The sequence below is a fragment of the Drosophila pseudoobscura genome, chromosome 2 (genome assembly GCF_009870125.1).
Source record: "Drosophila pseudoobscura strain MV-25-SWS-2005 chromosome 2, UCI_Dpse_MV25, whole genome shotgun sequence".
NCBI lineage: Eukaryota > Metazoa > Arthropoda > Insecta > Diptera > Drosophilidae > Drosophila > Drosophila pseudoobscura.
Genome location: NC_046679.1, coordinates 1,593,651 through 1,612,871, shown reverse-complemented (window position 1 = coordinate 1,612,871; position 19,221 = coordinate 1,593,651). Strand labels below are relative to the sequence as shown.

General features: G+C 48.6%; 3 protein-coding genes across 3 annotated transcripts; 1 reads left to right on the top strand and 2 right to left on the bottom strand.

The window, feature by feature from the left end:
• Positions 1-103: 103 nt before the first annotated feature.
• Ktch (Ketchup) lies at positions 104-3,121 on the top strand. Its single transcript, XM_002136843.3, has 2 exons — positions 104-1,835; positions 1,895-3,121. Exons 1-2 carry the CDS (start codon positions 632-634, stop codon positions 3,034-3,036), a joined length of 2,346 nt encoding a protein of 781 aa, XP_002136879.3. The 5' UTR covers positions 104-631; the 3' UTR covers positions 3,037-3,121.
• A 649-nt stretch (positions 3,122-3,770) lies between these two features.
• Positions 3,771-4,907, bottom strand: LOC4800340 (uncharacterized). The gene is made up of 2 exons (XM_001357536.4): positions 4,430-4,907; positions 3,771-4,369 (listed from the first exon to the last, which is right to left on the bottom strand). Exons 1-2 carry the CDS (start codon positions 4,448-4,450, stop codon positions 3,965-3,967), a joined length of 426 nt encoding a protein of 141 aa, XP_001357573.3. The 5' UTR covers positions 4,451-4,907; the 3' UTR covers positions 3,771-3,964.
• Positions 4,908-12,327: 7,420 nt separating this feature from the next.
• Mayo (mayo) lies at positions 12,328-15,160 on the bottom strand. The gene is made up of 2 exons (XM_001357537.4): positions 13,728-15,160; positions 12,328-13,664 (listed from the first exon to the last, which is right to left on the bottom strand). The coding sequence occupies exons 1-2, from the start codon at positions 15,031-15,033 to the stop codon at positions 12,466-12,468; spliced, it is 2,505 nt and encodes an 834-aa protein (XP_001357574.4). The 5' UTR covers positions 15,034-15,160; the 3' UTR covers positions 12,328-12,465.
• Between the last annotated feature and the right edge of the window lie 4,061 nt (positions 15,161-19,221).

Here is a 19,221-nt window from a genome sequence, read left to right as displayed (position 1 = left end):
TGGAAAAATATCAAGTGCTCATCGACCGACCCGACCCGACCAGACGAGACCAGCTCAAGCCGCGGCGCATCTAATTATTCACGCGGCTCATTCTAATGCCACAAATCGACAGATTGTATCGCCAGAGCCGGGGGCTGTCTGACGAGCAGGTGGTCGGTCAGACGTGCCACAGCTACCGCTCGATCGATGATTACTTGGCCTTAACGCTTTTCCCAACCAACAAAACCTTAGCTGAGGCCCAGTTGTAAGTTTTCTTTCTCTCTTAATAGATAAGGAATGCGGCAAGCACCGAATCGAACTCGGCGATACCCTATCAACTTGAGGCTTATACGAATCCACTGATTAATGAATCCATTAGCCATCAGCGTGCCTCTAATCAAAGCTGATTAACTAGTTGGCCGATTAACGATTGCCCCTCGGGATTTGATTGATGCACTCTTGAGGAACATCAAGATCAAGTCTCCCCTGCAGGCCTCGGTTCCCAGACCACCCACCCGCAATGCCCTATATGCTAGGGTATGACGAGAGCGGAACGAGTTTTATCGCCTCGCCAGTCGCACGCTTCCCAGTCCAGTCCAGTCAGTCAGTCGATCGCGGCGCTCGGGAGTGCGACAACGGGGTTGGCGCTTAAATGGATTTGAAATCGGAGATCCCGATTACCTCAAAGATGCTGCGGCTTCTGGGCCTTTGGTGCTGCTGGGCCTTCAGTTCAGTTTCGTCTGACAGCACAACCACCGGTCGGAGCACCCAGCTGTATGTGCAGCCCCACCTGAGCATCGGCAGCTGCCTGGATTATTGCCACTTCAGATTCATTCCGTTCCTGCCCTGCATCGACGACAACAATCAGTTTGCGAGTAGCCCGGCGGAGGCCTGTGGCAGAGGCAACTGCGATGCAGAGCACTTTGAGCTCAACTACAGAACCAGCGATGGAGTGCAGGTGGAGTCCCGCAGGAATCACGTGGAGAGAACGAGACTTGGCCGATTGGCCAACTTGCGGGAGCTGTGCCTGGACGATAGGGGTTTCCCCGTGAGGCGCAGATGTGAGATCCGCAATGGCACCACGGCGTGGCAGAGCCTGAGCAACATCACCTGTCGAACCGGCCGGAAGTTGAGCTCGAATCTGCACCGATTGGCTGTGGAGGGTCCGCCGGATATGATAATCAGATTGAGCCACCTCTTGCGCCAATCCCACGAACCACTGAAGCCTGTCGACATCTTCAGCATTGGCCAAATCTTCGAGTCGCTCTTGGAGAAGCCGAAGAATGCCTCTTTCGTGACCGATCTGCTGGACATCTGCCTGCGCGTGATGGCCACCGACTGGGAAACACTGCATCTCTCGGCCGAGCTGAATGCCACCAACACACTGCTGTCCAACTTTGAGGACTACCTGGATGCCCTTCCACCCCAGATTGTGCCCAAAGAGAGCTGCAGCGTTGAAGCCATGGGGCATAGTCACGTGTCTGGGGTGAATGGCGTCTACGCTCTCATCAGCAACGAGCTCAGTGTGTTCTTTGTGAATCCGGACTGTGCCAATGTGACGGGCATCGCCATACACAGTGTGGGATCTGATCGACAAGAAGGCGCCTCCCCACATGCGGCAGTCTTTGGCTACAGTCCTTTGAGTTCATCCGAGAGCCTGGAGAATATCAGAGCCAGGAAGGGGCTGGAGACAGCAGCCTTTGTGCCAGAACCACTGTGGAGATCGCTGAAGCAGAAGGGAGCCACATACCTGGTCTTCAAGGTCTACACACGCGATTCCCTCTTTATGGAAACGGAGAGCAGCGCGCGCATACCGAGCAGTGCCGTCATATCCATATCCATTCCTGGAATGAAGGGTGAGAGTGGTCTATTTTGATCCGCAGTTCTTCGAGTAATATCCGTTTTCCCTCTGCAGATAATTCCCTACCTCTGAAGCTGCCATTTTTCTTGCGCAATGGAAACACACACTCCTCCCTAATGGCGGGTGGAGGGTGTGGCTACTGGAACTATGAGACCTGGCTGAGCGATGGGATTACCACCTGCAGCAATGACAGTTCTGATCCCATCATCCTCTGCCATGCCGATCACCTCACACAGTTCTCCTTTCTGCTGGGCATCAGCAGGAGTCAGACGGGTGTGGACCAATACGAGGATGATCGAACCTTGGACATGATCACTAATGTGGGACTGAGCCTGTCGCTATTCGGACTGCTGGCCATCTTCCTGACTGCGGCGCTCTTCAGGCGCTTCCGGCGCCTGGCCTCCACCAAAGTGCTGCTCAATCTCTGCCTGGCATTGGCTCTGCAGACACTGCTCTTCATGGATATCGGCAAGGGGGAGCTGCTGCGGTTTGTGCAGTTCGGGGATAGCTGCCTGATTGGGGGCGCCCTCATGCAGTACTTCCTGCTGGTCGTCTTCAGCTGGATGCTCATCATCGGCTTCCTGCAGTTCAAGCGCTATGTAAAGGTCATTGGCGTCACCTATCCCCGCCATTATATTTTCATATCCGCCCTGGTCGCCTGGACCTTGCCGCTGGTCCCCACCCTGTTACTGGTTGAACTGGATCCAGCCTCGTACAGGCCCCCCCAAGAGTCGCCAGATATGCCTCCCACTTTCCTGTGCTACCCCTCCGGCCACGGTCTGTACCTTGCCGTGGTCCTTCCCATTGCTCTGGTGACATTGGCCAACGCCCTGATGGTCGGCTACATCACCTTCAGCGTCTACCGAGCGCTGAATAGACGAGGCCAGCATGTACTCCAGCAGCTGCGGCTTTTTGTGCTGCTCTTTTTCCTGTTGGGCCTCACGTGGATCTTCGGATTCTGCAGCTACTTCCAGTGGGGCAGAGCCTTCTCCTACCTGTTTTGCCTGATGGCCACGCTGCAGGGGTTCGTGCTGTTTGTTTATTTTATTATCTTTAACATAGACAACCGCTTAGCCTGGTTGCATCTCATATGCAAATGGAAATTCAGGGAAGAGCTAGACATTGTCGCACTGCGCGCACACGACAAGTCGGCGTTCAGTCGCTCAAGCCAAGTGTCGAATTCATCAAACAATTAAGAATGTATAGTCTATAATGCCAATAAAATAGATACTATAATTATTAGAATATAAAATAAACTCCTAAGTAACTGTGCAACCTTTAGTCAGCTTTCGCTTAATTAAAATGAAATATAAACAAATTTCGCTCGAAGTTAAAATTTGAATCTGTTAAGCTAGCTGGATAATTGCCGGCGTTCATATACAGCGAAACCAGTCTACTTGGTTAATGATTTGCTCAGATCAGGCTGAAATTCAGTTCAAATTTTACTTTCAAGCGAGCGCGCCAAACAGATTAGAATCTGCTTGCTATGACACTCAAGAATCGATGCAGGTATCGGTGCAGGAATTAAAATCGAACATATCTGACAAAAGCTCGCTGCTTTAAGTTGAAAGCTGGCCAGCCATCTGCTGGGAGCTTTTTGAGCTAAGGCATCTGAGCTTTGTATGTATGAGCTTTTAACCGCTTCAACCGGATCGAGCGGACAAGTAATTCCCCGGTCGGCTCGTTTAAATTTATCGCTTCTAATTTATGTAAATGAGATGACAATCTCTGGGGTTTTCGGTGAATTTTTTTTCATAGATTATTACGACGGGAGGTCGCTCACTCGGCTTTATTGGATGTGATAGGGTCGTAACTCATAGTCATGGCTGTGGTGGGTGCAGGGGAAGGGATGGGGATCGCGTGGATGTTGTGTTTTGGCTTAAATTAGATTGTCGCACTTAAATGCCAGCACTGGCCTTAAAACAAAAAATTAAAATATCGTTAAGTTATATGTATACTACTATAAGAACCAGTAAGATTAAAACAAATTAGCCTCATCTACTGGTTGCCTCCGCTGCGATTCGCGACGGCATTCCATAGCCCAGAAGCCGAAGCCGAAGCCGATACCGATGCCGAACTCGTTTGAACAACACACGGTGCCGCCGCCGACAGCGCGACAACAACTCAGCGTCGTATCAAGAGTAATCGCAGCGGTATGTAAGAGCTTCCGGGTACCACATCCTTGCCGTCGGGCAGGAAATTCTGTGCATAGTTCTTTGGTGTCGGCGTATTCGGTGGCAGGGCGTAGTCCAGTATGTGCTCCGAGGCGGCGGGCATGCGGACGTAGACCAGCAACTGCATCTTGGAGCCCACTTCCGTTTTGGCCTGCTGATTGAGGGCTCGCCGCGAGAACTGCGGACTGTCCGCCAGCTGAAAGCGTTGCAGATGGCCTTGGATAATCCGCCGTAGTGCTGCCATGGTGCTTGGCGCTGGCGTCGAGTAGAAGTACGGTTGAGGCTGGCGGCGAGGCAAATACTCCCGACTCTGAGTGCCGGCTCCAACCACGGCCAGCATTGAGACGAGCAGCAACTGGAAGTTAAGTGGCAAATCATTTAATGATTCATCCGCGGGGTATGAGGATACACTTACCCAAAAGCACGACCTGTACATGTTTTCCCTATGAATTATCTTTCGATTTCAGCACGATCTTCGACCGCTCTCCGTTTGGCTCAACAACAGACTGAGCACAGGCGAGCTGCTCTGGTGGGTCTGCGTCCGCCATTCTCCTCCATCGACTCGTTTCAAGTTCAGGGTCTCCATTGCCATCTCCATTTCCATCCATGCATTTACATAAATTTCTAGCCGTCCGAGCAGCGTTCGGGGCCCAGTCATAGACATTCTCCCTCCGTTCTCCATTCTCCGTTCTCCATGCTCTGTTCCTCCGACTAATTTTTCGGTTTTCGGCGGCTGGCACTGGCACTGGCACTGGCACGTGATTTATGCATAGAAGATCGCTTCGAAGATCACCTTCGTGAGCGACTAAATATATATTTTGCAATCCAGTTTAATCGATCAACAGATTCCCATTCCCACTACCTATACCAAGCCAAGCCCCTACTAAGACAATCTCTGCCATTTCTCAGCTGACTTGATGACTGAGATCCCACAGATAGCCAGATAGCCAGATAGCTGGGTTTTTTTGGCACAGACGGCCGGGCGACTTCTTTGGGGTGTTCGCGCCGATATAATTATGCAGATTTGATTTAAAACAACTGAATAAATCAACTTTATGAGTGGTCGCCTTACAAGAGGTCGGCTATTCGCTCATCTAGGGCTAATTTGCATAATAGTTTCTATATAGAGATGTAGAAGCGTGGCCAGCTCAGACCAGAGACTCCTTTGTAGTGAATTTATATTGATTTTTAATCACCGACTCGACTCTTTGTGCCGTGCCTGACAATACGCATCAAAAGCATCGAAGCTCGATGATCGTTTGTCTTGTCATTCGATATGGCCGTCGCAGAGCTCCGATCCAAACTGAATGATGACTCTCTCAAATATGGATTAGATCTGAAGATGGGGCCAACAAAAGAGAACATAATGCGATTCATATGCTAAGTGATAGAGCTGCTCGAGACCCGTATTGTATTACCCCCAGCCCATAGTTGATGTGTTTAATGTGTGCTCGGATCGATTGAGATGTTGAAATGGCAGATAATCAATCGAATCGAATCGAATCAACCGGGCGGGGGGGTTGCTCGATTAACATACTTATGAGCAGCAATCGGTAAATGATCGCAAAACAGCTTAACGACTGATCGATTGATTGTAAAATGGTAATCAGCTGAGCAGAATACGACCAATCCAATCATTAATTGATGTTTGAATTAATTGATTATCTTTATAAAAGAGCTTTGCTTTGAATATTCACTCAAATGTTTATTCAGATAAGCAGCAGAGATTTACGAACTCGATTTAATTAGAATGCAATCAAATGATGGCTTTTTCACGCCCACAGCTCACACGCCACACCATTGGAAAAGTTTTTCCAGATCTCGCGTACAATTACCAAAATGGCTATCAAATGAAAGTGCACTGGAGCACTTCCTGCCTCCCTCTGCTCAGCCTTAGGGTAAGACCTCCCACCCACCCCCTAAAATATTGATGAGTCAGCCAACGGAAACGGAAACGCAATTAAAGCTCCACGTTGGCTGCAAATAAGCTTGTGGCATTAGGCAATAACAAATTTTGCAGGATTATGCAGAATGCAAATATCGACTCGATTGCATTAGCATTTTGATTTATATGCAAACTAACAAAGGGGATGATGAGATGAGCGGGTTCTTCCATGCAATGGAATGCTGGTAGAACGATGATTCGCTTGTAATTACTATGTAAATTATTTATGCAATTAACTCGACCAACTCCAGAGCGAGAAGCTCAAGCCACGAACCGTACTCCGAACACGACCATCAGCCATACATCCATATTGATGAGGGTCCTTTCCGGCTGAGCACACCGCTTATGAGCACATATGTACAATGTTTGTCCACACACCATACTACATACTCCATAATACATAATACATATTTCATATGCCATTCAAAAGCAGCATCATAATCAGGGCAGGGGTTCGGGGAAGCAGCCATCCATTGGAGCGAGTCCAGCTGCCGTTGAGTGCTAAATCCTCTGTCGCATATGTTTGGGGAGGCTCCCCTGTCAAAGAGAACAAAAGAAATAACAAACAAACAAAAATGGGATCCTGGCTGCGGGAGTCGCATGTACTAATACCCCTGGTGGACGATCTCTTTTTTGGTGGTTTTACGTTGTACAAAAATCTAGGAATATGTGAGTTATATTTGTGCCACTCTGCAAAGTAGGGGGACTGGAATAACCCACCTACATTTATATAGTCTGTTAGGATGGAGCGGCTGCTACAATCATCTGCCTCGCATCGTATTACCCTCTGCTAGGGCATCAAAAGAGGGCCACAAAAGTTGGCCCAAATGTCCAGAACTAAATCCTGAATGCTGCGTAATGAGTTTGATGGGCTTTTGAACTAAACTAAATTGAAGACCGGCATTTTATTGGTATTCCCACTCTGATTCCCATCTCCATACCCATTTCGATTCGATGCTGATGATGATGATATGAGCGGAGACTAGCAAATGGGAATCCGCACATGAGGCAGGCCAAAATCGTGAAATAAGAAACGTAGCGTGGATGCAAGCAGCAAATTGAGTTATGGTCTCCGTTGCCTCATATTTTATGCATGACAAGGGCAAGCGAATTGCTTTCCAATCGACTTGGCGCACTCGAGAGCCGCTCCACCTGCTCCTCGGACTCCCCCAGTAGGGAGTGTCCTTGTCCTTCCTTCCATCCCGAAGGGTGCGTCCAGACAGACCGACCCATTATCCTCCAGTTATCGGGATCGTCCAAATGGATCATCGATTATATTTATATTGGACAGTCACGACATTCCCATTCCCATCGCTTGCATGCCATTCCACTTTCTTATGGCCTGTCTGCCTGTCTCTATTTGGGCCTAGTGTAATTAAAGGTTGAACAAACTTTTCGGATACCGAAAAACTAATTAAAATAGTTTGCCTTTTGCTGCAGTCAATTGGCAAACTGGCAGAGCCTGGCGTTTTGGAGCTTTGAGTTGTCTACTTTGACATTAATGAAGATGCCTCAATCTCCCCGAGGTCGGAGGAGCTCTGCCAGAAAGCTAGCTTTACCTTTGACCTTTCAACCTGTACATAATTTATGCTGTTTGGCCTTCTTTCTTCTGCCTTCTGCCTTCTGCCTCCTGTAACTGTGCCTCTGCCTTTGCTCCGACTGCACAACTCCCAGCTGGCAATCATTCATCATAATACAAGAATGAGCCAGAAATTTGCAACTGACAGCAGCACCCCGCCACCCCACTACTGTACCCCGGCAGCAGTGCAAAAATAAAAAGAATTTCTGCATATTTAATAAGTTTATGCGCTTTGTGCAATAATCCCCAATGCCACATACACATTGCGGCAAAAAAAATGAAGATAAATGTCGGGTAGAGTCCAGCGCTCCATCATTTATGGCCACTATAGCTTTTCGTAGTTTTTATAATAGATAAAGAATAATAAAAACCTAGATGTGGGGCATAATTTTGGACACCAGTGTGCCAGAGAATCCAATGTAGGTCTCTGATATATTTAGTTGTATGCAAATTCCGGGCTACACATTCTCATTTTGACGCAATTCCCCGGGGCCATTTTGATGCGGTGTGGCTTTTAGCGGCTCCTGCGGCTCGTGCATACGTCAGATATGCAAATCCAGATACAGTTTCGTCTGTGTTCCGGTCTGTTTTTACCTTTTTGGACCGCAATCTTGTGTGCCTCTTTGGTATTTCAGTTGGCAAGGCATAAGTTGTGCGCTGACATGCAATAAACCCCATAGTTTCTGCTGGCTCCCTCTGGGCACACCTGGAACTACTTTACTTTACGGATGGAAGCAAGGAGTGGAGCTCGGAAGATACATTGTCTGAATATACAATGCAAATGGCTCTCAGTGTATTTCTGTCGGCGAAAGTCTCTTACAACAATATTTAAATATTTTTTATGTCTCGCATCAAAAGATGGCACTTATACACTGCGCGCTCATATATATTGCTGTGCCACTCCCCCACTGAGGGGAATATAAATTTGCACTTCTCTACTTTTTTTTCACACCAGCTAAGTGTTTGCTTAGCCCGGCTGAACAGACTGTCCAAAGGAAATGGGCAAAGGCAAAGGCAAAGCCAATGGGGAATGGGCAAAGGGAAAGGGGAAAAGGCAAAAGACAAAAGACAAAAAGTAAAACCAGCAGGAAAATGGGAAAAAGAAACGCTTTCCTTTGGGCGAGGTTGACTTTTGCCTTGTTGTGTCCCAAGAGCAAACAATCGCACGTGGAACGCTGCAGGAATTTCAATTAACTTGTTAGCATTTCACGCTCTCTGAACTTTAAACAAAAGCAACAGACAGCAACCAGCAGACAAAGGACAATACTACGAGTGCACACTAACATCGACTTAAAGGCTAATTTATGTTTAGCTGCTAATGAAATAGGATGGAATTTAATGTCTGGCAAGTGTTTGCCAAAGTTCTGGGCGATAAAAGTTGGCAAAGGTTCAATGTGCCGGTGGAGGAGTGCAACAGGTTAGAAATTGGACTCCGTTGCCTCGCTAGAGTGGAGTTCATAATCAACGCCCAGGTCCCCTTTTCGCACCATAAAAGTAGGCAACATAATCAGCTCTCTCACCCACACAAGCACGTCCACAAGCACAAGCACACTCGCCTTCTCCCTCGCCCTCGCCCACGCCCTCGCCGGTAATCAAATTAATCTCACACTTGCTCGTACTTCAGCAAATAGATGTAATATGCGCTCGCAATTATTACACTCGCCTCGGGGATGGGCAGACACGGAGCAGTACATATAGACAGGCCTTCCCTCTCCCGTTGCTGTGATATTTATCTCGCGCTGAAATCCTCATCAGGCTTAAGCACAGCGCTTAATTGCCCGCAGAAGCAGTGTCCTTCGCCGAGTATCTGTATATCTGTGTCAGCAAAGACCATCCGTCTGTGTCCGTGGCTGTGTGCCTGCTTGTTTGCCTTACATACGAGTATTACTTCATTTGCCTGTGTCCTGGAACAATCTGAATCAGACGTTCGTTGTGGTGGTGCTGCTGGTGCTTTCAGTTTCTGTTTTATGGGGCAAACAATGCATACATATAAGGCAAACATGAGTGAAGAGTCACTTGTCCACAAGCGAAGGCGGATCCAACAGTGGAATACACCCAAAACGTACACGTTTTCGGAACTCTTTGGGCAACCCTCTACTTCCCAGTGAACGGCCACGCACTCGCATGTCTCGCGTTAATATTTAAGTTCTATTTTTTGCTAATTTTTGCGTGCAAAATGCTGACCTTCCCGGGACCCCGCACGCAGGCAAATTTAATATTCTATTCCTGGCGCATTCCCCCGTCTAATAAGAATCTATATATACATTTAATAATACTAACAACCTGTGAACCGGCACGTGTCTAGGCCATGTTTATTGCCATCGTACTTACTGCCTAATGAATTGAACAAGTTTGAGGCAGCATCAGCAACAGCACGACTCCGAATCCATGCTATTTTGCTAAGCCAAAGACCGAGGCGCTGGAGCTGGAGCTGGAGCTGAAGCTGGAGGACCCTTTGCATAAATCTTATGCGCAATTTATTTCGGACCCGAGTTTGCCTTTTTTAATTAATTTCTCTGCCGTGTGCTGTGTGTGTGTGTGTGTGCGAACACCTTTTCTATTTTATGCGACACCCTAATGACACTTTTATGGATTTGAATTTTGGCGAGCGAGCGCCTTAAAAGCGACTCTAAAACACTTTGGACCCTTCGCTGGCAGCTAGCTAGCCTCAGAGATGCCTAGACACGTTCCATAATGTGCCAAACGATTGTATGTATAGTATATAGGACCTAGAACAACGAAGATTGTCCGAGTTGGACTTCTTGCAGGAGCTCGCACTTCCGCCTGAGTACCGTTCAAAAGCGTTGAATGCCGCAAACTGTTGTCTGGCCTTCGGCAGAGGCTTGGGCTTGTGTTTTGGCCTCTTCTTGTACGGCCTTTCCTTCCAAAGAAGTCTCCTTGGGTGTACGCGGCGGGTACGTAGTCTGGGAGAGGAATTGCGTATACGTAACGTAAGCAAATGCAGGCGGGGCATAAAAGCAACGAAGAGCAGCGCATGCTCAGAGTATTCCACTCTCTTCGGTACTCTCTTCCGTGTGCTCTTTGCTTGGCCAAAATTAAAGCTATGATTAGTGGGTCCTGGCCCCTTTGTCAGAGGTGCAATTATGTCAGATGCTGAGCGGTGAAATCGGATCTGCCAGTGCCACACAGAAACGTGAGCGCTTTCCTTACGACATATACGCCACATATGCGAAATGTCGGCAAAAGGTCCCCCCTTCCACCCCAGATGATGCATGGGCCCTATGCAGGCTTACTAAATTTCAGTTTAATCTCTGGCAAAGCTCAATTAACTTTAATTATGTTCAGCCACCATTAAATGCGGTCCAAATCTTTGGCCATCAGATTAGACTAATTAATTCTCACCGCAAGATTATTGATTGCCACTAAACACATTTAATGCCGCCATCTCCATGGATTCCTTGGGCCGCAGGTGAAGCCTCGTAATACCCTGATGGACTGGAATTTTTGGGGCGTCTTTGGACCTTCTTTCGGGCTCGTTGGAGCTGGAATTGCGTCTAGTGGTCTAGAGGTCTAGAGGTCACCCACAAGCACATCCAAAAACGTGTAGCAAAAGTTACTGCTGCGCTAATTTAATTTGTTTGTGCCTGCAATTCATTTGCCGAGTCGTTGACTTTTAATGCACACATCCAAGACTTGTTGTTGGCTTACTTGCTTACTTGTTGCCAACCTTTTGCTTGACATGGCTTACACATTGCCTCCGACTCTGTTTTTCGGCCCTGTTTCTGTCTCTGTCTCTTCTGTCTCCTCTGTCTCCGGCAGAGCTGTTGTCCCTTCTGCGTCCCTGCTGTGACCCTTGACATTGTTGTGTGGCTGCCGGAGAGGAGAATGTTAAGCAATTTATTTCAAGTTGCGCATGATTTGAGCACCTCCTCTGCTCAAAAGTCATCTCGGGCATGTTTTAATATTAATTCTCCGCATTCTCCATGGCCTGTCTGGCTGAGTTGAAGGCCTCCCCTCTTGGAATTCCATTCCGAATGCATTTACCCCAACTAACTTTGCCCACAAGATGCCCAGCAAATGCAGTCAGACAGAGTGCTCCTTCCGAAGGTAGCTGCTGTACCTTTATCTGCTATACCTGTACCAAGCGATTAATCTCACCCATCCAGCGCCACTGACATGGACCATCAATCAGCATCGAATCGAGAGTGGCGCATGTAACACGCCACTAATCAAAGAGAAAGCATTCTCCGCTTTCCATTTCCATCCCGGCTCATAATTAAGGAACCAACGCAATCGATGTGAACGTTTTGATGAGTTATCCTTCGAGGCGTGCCCAGAGGCCAGAAGTAAAGGTACCTTGGCTTTAAAGCCCCTCCTGGGGGCAGCTTAAGCGCTCCCTTTACTGCCCTCCAGTTGCCATGGCCATTAATTTCGAAGCACTTGGGCAACCGGCGTGAGATTCCTTTAGACAATAAATATGCGAGCGCTGAGGCAGGTGGCGGTCAGGTCGTTATTTTTGGGGCAGTGAAATGTTTCACACCTGCCGTTCATCAAAACACAGGCACAGTCACAGGCACACGCAACCCACCCTCACAATCCACACAAATTTATGCACAGTGGATCGATATTTGTAATCCTCAAATGTACAATATTGTAATGCAAAGTATTTCAAAGTACATTGAAGTATTGTGAGTGTATACAAAGATCCTTGGGAAATACATTTGGCCCACTGTGCACACAGCTCTGGCGCATCGCATTGATTGATGGCCAAGGCAGCCACACTTTTCAGTTTAAATATTGCCACTAAAAGTACAAAACTAAGGGGGAATTTCAGTAAAAATACAATAAATATTTAATACACTTGTTGAGTACATTTTGTTCGTTGTTCGGTGGATGGCGAGAGCTGACTGGAAAATGGTAGCGTCTGAGGATAGCTGACTGGGAAATGAGGGACGAATGAGGGACACTAATTATGCGATCTGTGCGAGTAGTTGGTGGATGATGTGGTCATCGACTGCAGCTCGGTGGTGCGCTTCTGCACGTCCATCGACATTTTGGTGGGGCACAAGAGACCCATCCAGGCCCGTCGAGCGGCTGCATCGAAGAGCACAAAGTAGACGAACAGCACGAATCCCTGCATGGTGGCCGTGATGCAGAAGAGATACGAGAAGGCCACGCCCGCCTGCATGAAGGCGAAGATGCCGAAGATCCAGGAGAGCCCCAGCAGGAAGAAGAGTAGAATGGAGAGGCGGATCTGCTTGACGACCATCTTCCGCTCGGACTTATGGACGCTCTGGCCGAGCGAGTGCGAGATGCTGTAGAAGACATATACAAAGATCACCAGGTTGGCCGCCGTGACGAGGGTGACGGGCAACACCAGGCCGAAGATGAGGCCGTGCCCCGAGGGATAGCAAATCCCCGTGTCCGTTGCCAGCTGTGCGGCCGTAGGCAAGTAGCAGTCGGGGTCTATGAGAGCTACCAACAAGGTGGGCAGAAGAGGCAGGGACCAGGCCACCAGCGCCGCCTTCAGAATATAGTGGCTGGGCCTCTCGATGCCAATCACCGTGACGTACCGCTGGAACTGGAGGAAGGCGATGATGAGCATCCAGCAGAAGAGCACCAGAATAGAGTACTGCAGGAAGGCGCCGAGGGCCACACAGCGTACAGTGTCTCCGTTCACGACCAGCTGCTCGGAGATGTCGTCCGTATTGAGGAAGACGAACAGAACCATTTGGAGAGTCATGGCCAGGCACAGATGGAGGAGCACCTTGGTGGACGCCTGGCTGCGCCAACTCTTGAAGAGGGCGGCGGTGAGGAAGATGCCAAGCACTCCCATCAGCGACAGGCAGCAGCCCACAATAGAGATGATGTCCAGCACCCGCTCGTTGAGGGGCGTGATTAGAACCTCCTCGCCCAGGTCGTTGGTGCGGTAGCTGCCGCCGATAAGGAACGAGAACTGAGTGAGGTGGTCCGTGTGGCAGACGATGATCGGATCCCGCAGCAGGTCAGAGCGGCTGCTGCTGCTGCTGGTGGTTACGCCGTATTCCGACCAGGTCTGATAGTTCCAGTAGCCGCAGCCGCTGCCGCTGTTGATGGACCTCGCATCCGGCTCACGGATGTTCTGGTTGCGCAATAGGAAGGGCAGACTCTCGGGCAGGACTGGATCTGTAATATAAAGAGGGAAACGTGAAGCCAGCACAGTCGCTCAAAAGTAGCTAGATTACTCACTCAATAGGCCTGGTATGGAGATGGATATAACCTTGCTGCGAGGCCTGCGACTGCGTGTCTGCGACATTTCCACAAAGAGAGCGTCGTGGGCATAGATCTTGAAGACCAAGTAGGTGGCTCCGCTCTGCTTCACCTTTTCCCACAGCTGTTTGGGCAGGAAGGTGGCCGTCTCGAGGTCGGACTCCCGCTTCAAGCTGTCCAAGCTGTCGCTGGCGCGAAGGAAGCGATACCAGAACTCGCTGCTGGATTTTCGACCCTCGGCAAGGGCTGAGTAGATGGCTATGCCCGTGATGTTGTCGCACTCCGGATTGACAAAGAACACGCTGAGGTTGCCGCTCAGCAGTGCCTGGATGCCGATGTCCGAGAAGTTGACAGTTTCCACTCCCGTGGCTGCCACTTCGAGGGCATCGCTGGCTGCCTGGGCCTGTGGCACGACCTTGCCGCACTGGTCCCTGGACACCATCTGCTTGGCCAGGCCATCCATGTAGTCCTCGAACTGAGTGAGCAGCGAGTTGGTGGCATTCAGCTGGGCGGAGAGGCGCAGCACCTGGCTGTCAGTGGACATAATTTCTTTGTAAACACTGACTAAGTCCGCGCTGACCGCCGCGTCTTTGTCCTGCTCCATCAGGGCCCCAAGCACCTGCCCCGTCATGTGCACATCGGCGGGCAGGACACTCTTGTCCTGCTGCCTGAACATGTCCCTCATCGTGGCCGCCATCTGACGTCGTCCCTGGGTATCGTTGGTGCGCCGCCTTCCCTCGAGGATGTCGTCATGCAGGTCGTTCAGCTCCACGCTGATCGTCCGCTCCCTGAAGCGTCTCAGGCACACGACGGGCCGCCATTTATCTATTGTCTCCCACTTGGCCCTGTTGTCGACTCGCTCGCACCTTCTCGTGACCGGCATTCCGTTCGTCAGGATACACACGTCGTGCAATGTGGCATTCTCCCCGACTCGGGCTTGCTTCCACTGGTTCACGTGCGGTGTCTGGTCGTGGTTCCGTACGATATAGTCGTGCTGGAACTCCTCCGGTCGGCAGCTTGTGGCATCACAGTACAAGAAACCATCTGGAAAATCGGGTCCCTGGAAATCCTGATCGCAGCTGATGAACTTGTATCTGCCGTGCTTCAATCGACAGACCCTTCTTTCTTTCGGACATCTTTCATCATCATCATCACGTTTTCCCCGCGAGTGAAAGGGCGTGCGGATATGAGGATAAGCTGATGATGAGTGCTCTCTTATGAGAGCCTCCAACGCCCACGGGAAGGTCAATGTCAGAAAGAGTACGACGCACCACAACGAATTCATTTCGTATGACTCATGAATCGCATGAATCGCTTTTATCTTGTCTCACTTCTACTTCTCCAGCCCGACATATAACCGTACTTCTATAGACGTCCGACTCTACCGGAGAAACGCACTGCACTAAACCTTCCCTCCGCTCAGAATTTCCCAGACACCGACACCGAGTGCGGCCTGGTGTGCGTTATCAATCGACACCACGATCGTTTATCGGCGGATTTTGTTGCCTCTGTCCGAGCACGTACTACGCGCTCACCTGAACTTGAAACTTGCTGGTTGAACCAATGTTTATCATTTTCCAATGTTTAAATATAATTAACATGTGTTACAAATGATACAGTAAAGCTTGAATCAATTCTTTCTTGCCATCTTGCACAGATAACTGTCACACTGAGACGAATAAGAATAATAATAAATATAGGAATAATAACAATTGGTGAACCTATCGACCTATCGATCGTTATTCGAATATTATTATTTTATACCTCTCATTTCGCATAATACTACCTTTCGTGCCACTATCTAATCGATAAGGCAGAACGTAAGGTCTAGCACTATTCGCTGATATTTACATTGCCATTAGCAGGGCCTTGGCAATTAACCGATAATAGAATATATCTGGACTTGTGACGTCGCCGCGAGTGGATTGTGTTTGAGCAAACCACAATTTCACGCCTTCTTACTCACTTGTACACACACGTACGAGTACCACACTGGGCTGATTCATTGAGAAATTGTGGTCCCTCCTCTCCGAGATAAGCGGTTTATAGCTTTTACTTGGAAAGCAGCCAACATCACTCAGAATGACTTAATATATATTATTTTTGGAAGTTATTGTAATTAGTTACAACTCTTTAGTCCCTTTCGCCCTTGGACTGCTTCGCGAGGCAGATCATTTGCTTACTATCAGAAATAAAGAACATGTTTTTCATAAAAATACCACAAACACTTAGTTCAGAGTCTAGTCGTGCGACATTTTAATTTGAGTCGTATCGCCGCAATGTGACACATTTTTGTCCGGGGTCTAATGAACCCCCCCTTTCACAGCACCTTAGGAGTCGGTCTCTCAGATAACTTTGAATGGATTGATTGATATATTGGCAATTGAAATTGTTATAGGGGGCCATTTACTACTTGAGAGCTCTGGATAAAGAGTACTCCAAGTTGTGTCCATCCCCAAGGCAGAGGAAATTATGTTTCCTGAGCAAGATAACAACTATCAAGGAGGGTTCAGCTAAACTCAATTTATTTGAGTTGCTTCCGACGATTATCATCAACTGAAACTGCAGAGATACGACAGAGCATGCGACAGCCTAATCCACCTTGGAAATGTAGGCACCCGGCTCCCAGCCAGTTTTTGGGTGCCAAAATGTAATTTTTATAACCAACTTCCACGGCACGTATGGGTATACGTATCCGAAGAGCTGCGTGGGCTCCGCCTGATCTCCGTGTGTGTGCGGAAATTGTTGGCTTGTTGACACGTTTTCAATTATCAGTCAAATGCCTCTGACGAATTCAAATACAAACCATAGCCGGGGCACACTACATACTACATTCCCTGCATTGAGCCCAAAAATTTATGGGACTGCAGGGCGTTCAATCAAATGTGTCACATCCTGACACGGTTCACTCTTCCTGTATTGGAAGAGAGACACTGCTGGGTGCTGTGCGCTGTGCGACACGAATATGAAGAACGTGCAAATACCAAATGAAATATTGGACTTCTTTCACTCGGTGCCTGTCTATGATATTAGGATTGCGCAATTCCTGAGGTTCTTATGTCCAAGCGAAAATCCAATTAGTGGAGGCCACCAACAGGAGCGGAAGATGCCCTCAAAGGAAACTTCCTTGGGGGCAACAAGTGACTGTCTGGGTTAAACAAGTCCACGTTGTGGCAGACAGGAAATCATTCAGCAGAGCTCCCATTTCCCAGCGGCCAGCTCTGCGCTCTGCGGTCGTGTGTCCACCAACGATGGTAATAAATTTCCCAGGGCCAACTGCTCAACTGCATCAGCATTGTTGCACTTGTTGGTAGTCGTACTTGACTGGCTGCCTGGCTCTCCCCGGATCTCTCCGGCTGGTTGACAAGGTTACGTGGCAGAGGGACCGGTACTGGGACCGGTACCCCGACATGGCTGGGGGCTTAAATGTGATTAGGGTCGATTTTGAGTGGAGAAAAAGCTGCTCCAAGGACCAAGGAAGACCGAGCAATGGCTTAAATGGAGCTGGCGGGCAATGAGCCGTGCCGACATTTACGCACTTTTAACGACTCTCCAAAGCCAGCACGCACGCCCCGTTAATATTGAGCACACATTATATTCGTTCAATAAAAATTGGGAAAACTTGGCTTTGACTTTTAAGCACTTCAATGGCTCGTTGACGCTGAGCGAAAACGGAAAAATCGGGAAAAACGGTAAAATATTAAATGGAAGACGGAAGATGGTCCCCAGATCCCTCATATACATATGCACACTTAAACGTTTCTCATCCGCTCCAGATGGGATCCATTAAGCTCATTACGCGCCGCCATTCTTCATTCTTGTCCTGAGCCCACAAACCCCCTAAAAAACAAGAACGCACCGCAGAAACCAAACCACATCTCAACATCTCCCCAAGTCGCCGTTCTGGCCATGTCAATTGCAGCCAGAAGAAATTCATTTTGGCTTGCGGGCAAAGTTAAATTGAATTTTTTCCCCAGAACTCGTTCAGTTCTGGCACTCGTTCAGGGGCTCAGACAACAGGTTGCGGGGTTTTAATGAAATTAGGCAGCTCCGCTGAATGTTTGCTGCCATACAGGGTGATCCTTAAAGCATGGGAATGGAGCACACCCAGGCCAGACCCTGTCAGGCATAGGTCGGATTATGACCACAATTTTAGGCTGCCTTTATTTTACACAATTGGCAAGGCAACAAATAAGAGTGTATGCAGATGCCGCGCGAACTTTGACACGGCACACATGTGGCCCTCTTTCCCTCCACCGAGAAGAGGACCGTTTGTATGTTTTATACCAACTTTGAAGCAATTTAATTTAATTACAACGTCTGGTGGCACTGCTGCTGCTGCTGCTGCTGCTGCCGCGGCTGCTGTTCCAGCATCATCTAATTTCATTCCGAGCTGAGGGCCAGGCCAGGCAACAGTTGCCCCATAAACCCTGACACACGATGCACAATGTTTGGCTCCAAGTTCTAACAGGATTAGCCCCGGTGTCATACACATACTCCTACTCTTGTTGTCCTGGCTGCAATCCCTGCAGGCCTCGGCATTTGCATAAGCTCCCCTTGAACCAAGCATCGGTGGGGGTGGGCTGGGATGAGATTATATTTTGAGAGTATGTCCGCCAGCGATTGATTGGAAATTCCGTTCGACATGGACCGGAAATTGTCTGGGAAATGAAATGGGTTGAATGGCCTTTAGTTGATTAAATTAACCCAATCTCTCTTTCTCTATCAAAAAGAATCCTTTAAAGCATCCGCCCATTCATACATTCACATAGGAGCATCTTTGTGTGTGGTTTTGCTGTTGAAAAAACTGGGACAAGCTTTCAATTACGCATTTCTTTCGGAGAGATGTGAGTGAAAACTTTTGCCCGAGAGATGCGCCAAAATGAAGTGCTTAAGAAGAGAAGAGAAGAGAAGACATCCACAATGCCGGGCGAATGTTTCTAATGAAAAACCACTCTGACGGAGACAAAGAAGTCCACTTAGAGATGCGGCTCCATCTCTACTCGTCTCCCAGCTTGTCTCAGCTGTTCTCTAATGTCGGAATAAGCGTTCGTAAATCAGCTTTCAGACTGGCACAGGGAAAACTTTTGCCGGCTGCACATGCATTTTGTAGCATGCTTAACGATGGCAAAACGAAGGCCAGGACATGCCCTGCAGCGAGGTCACGTAAAGAGATTTTCAATTTGATGCGCCTACATCTAGGTACATGGACGTGGACATGGACAAGAAGAGCGTTCTGTAACACAAAACAAGTTTGATAACTCACAAAGTTCACTCCTGCATGGGGTCTACTGTGTACATTTATGGGCCTACGTGGGACTGCGCTTAAAGTCGATACTTACTTTGATATACAGCCTGGCCTGGGGAGTGGAGTGCTTTTCCATTCGGCCAACATGTCGTATGTGTGATTCGGCTTTTGTGGTCCATATGAAACAATTAAGAGGAGACTTTGATTGCACCCCAGGGCAAATGG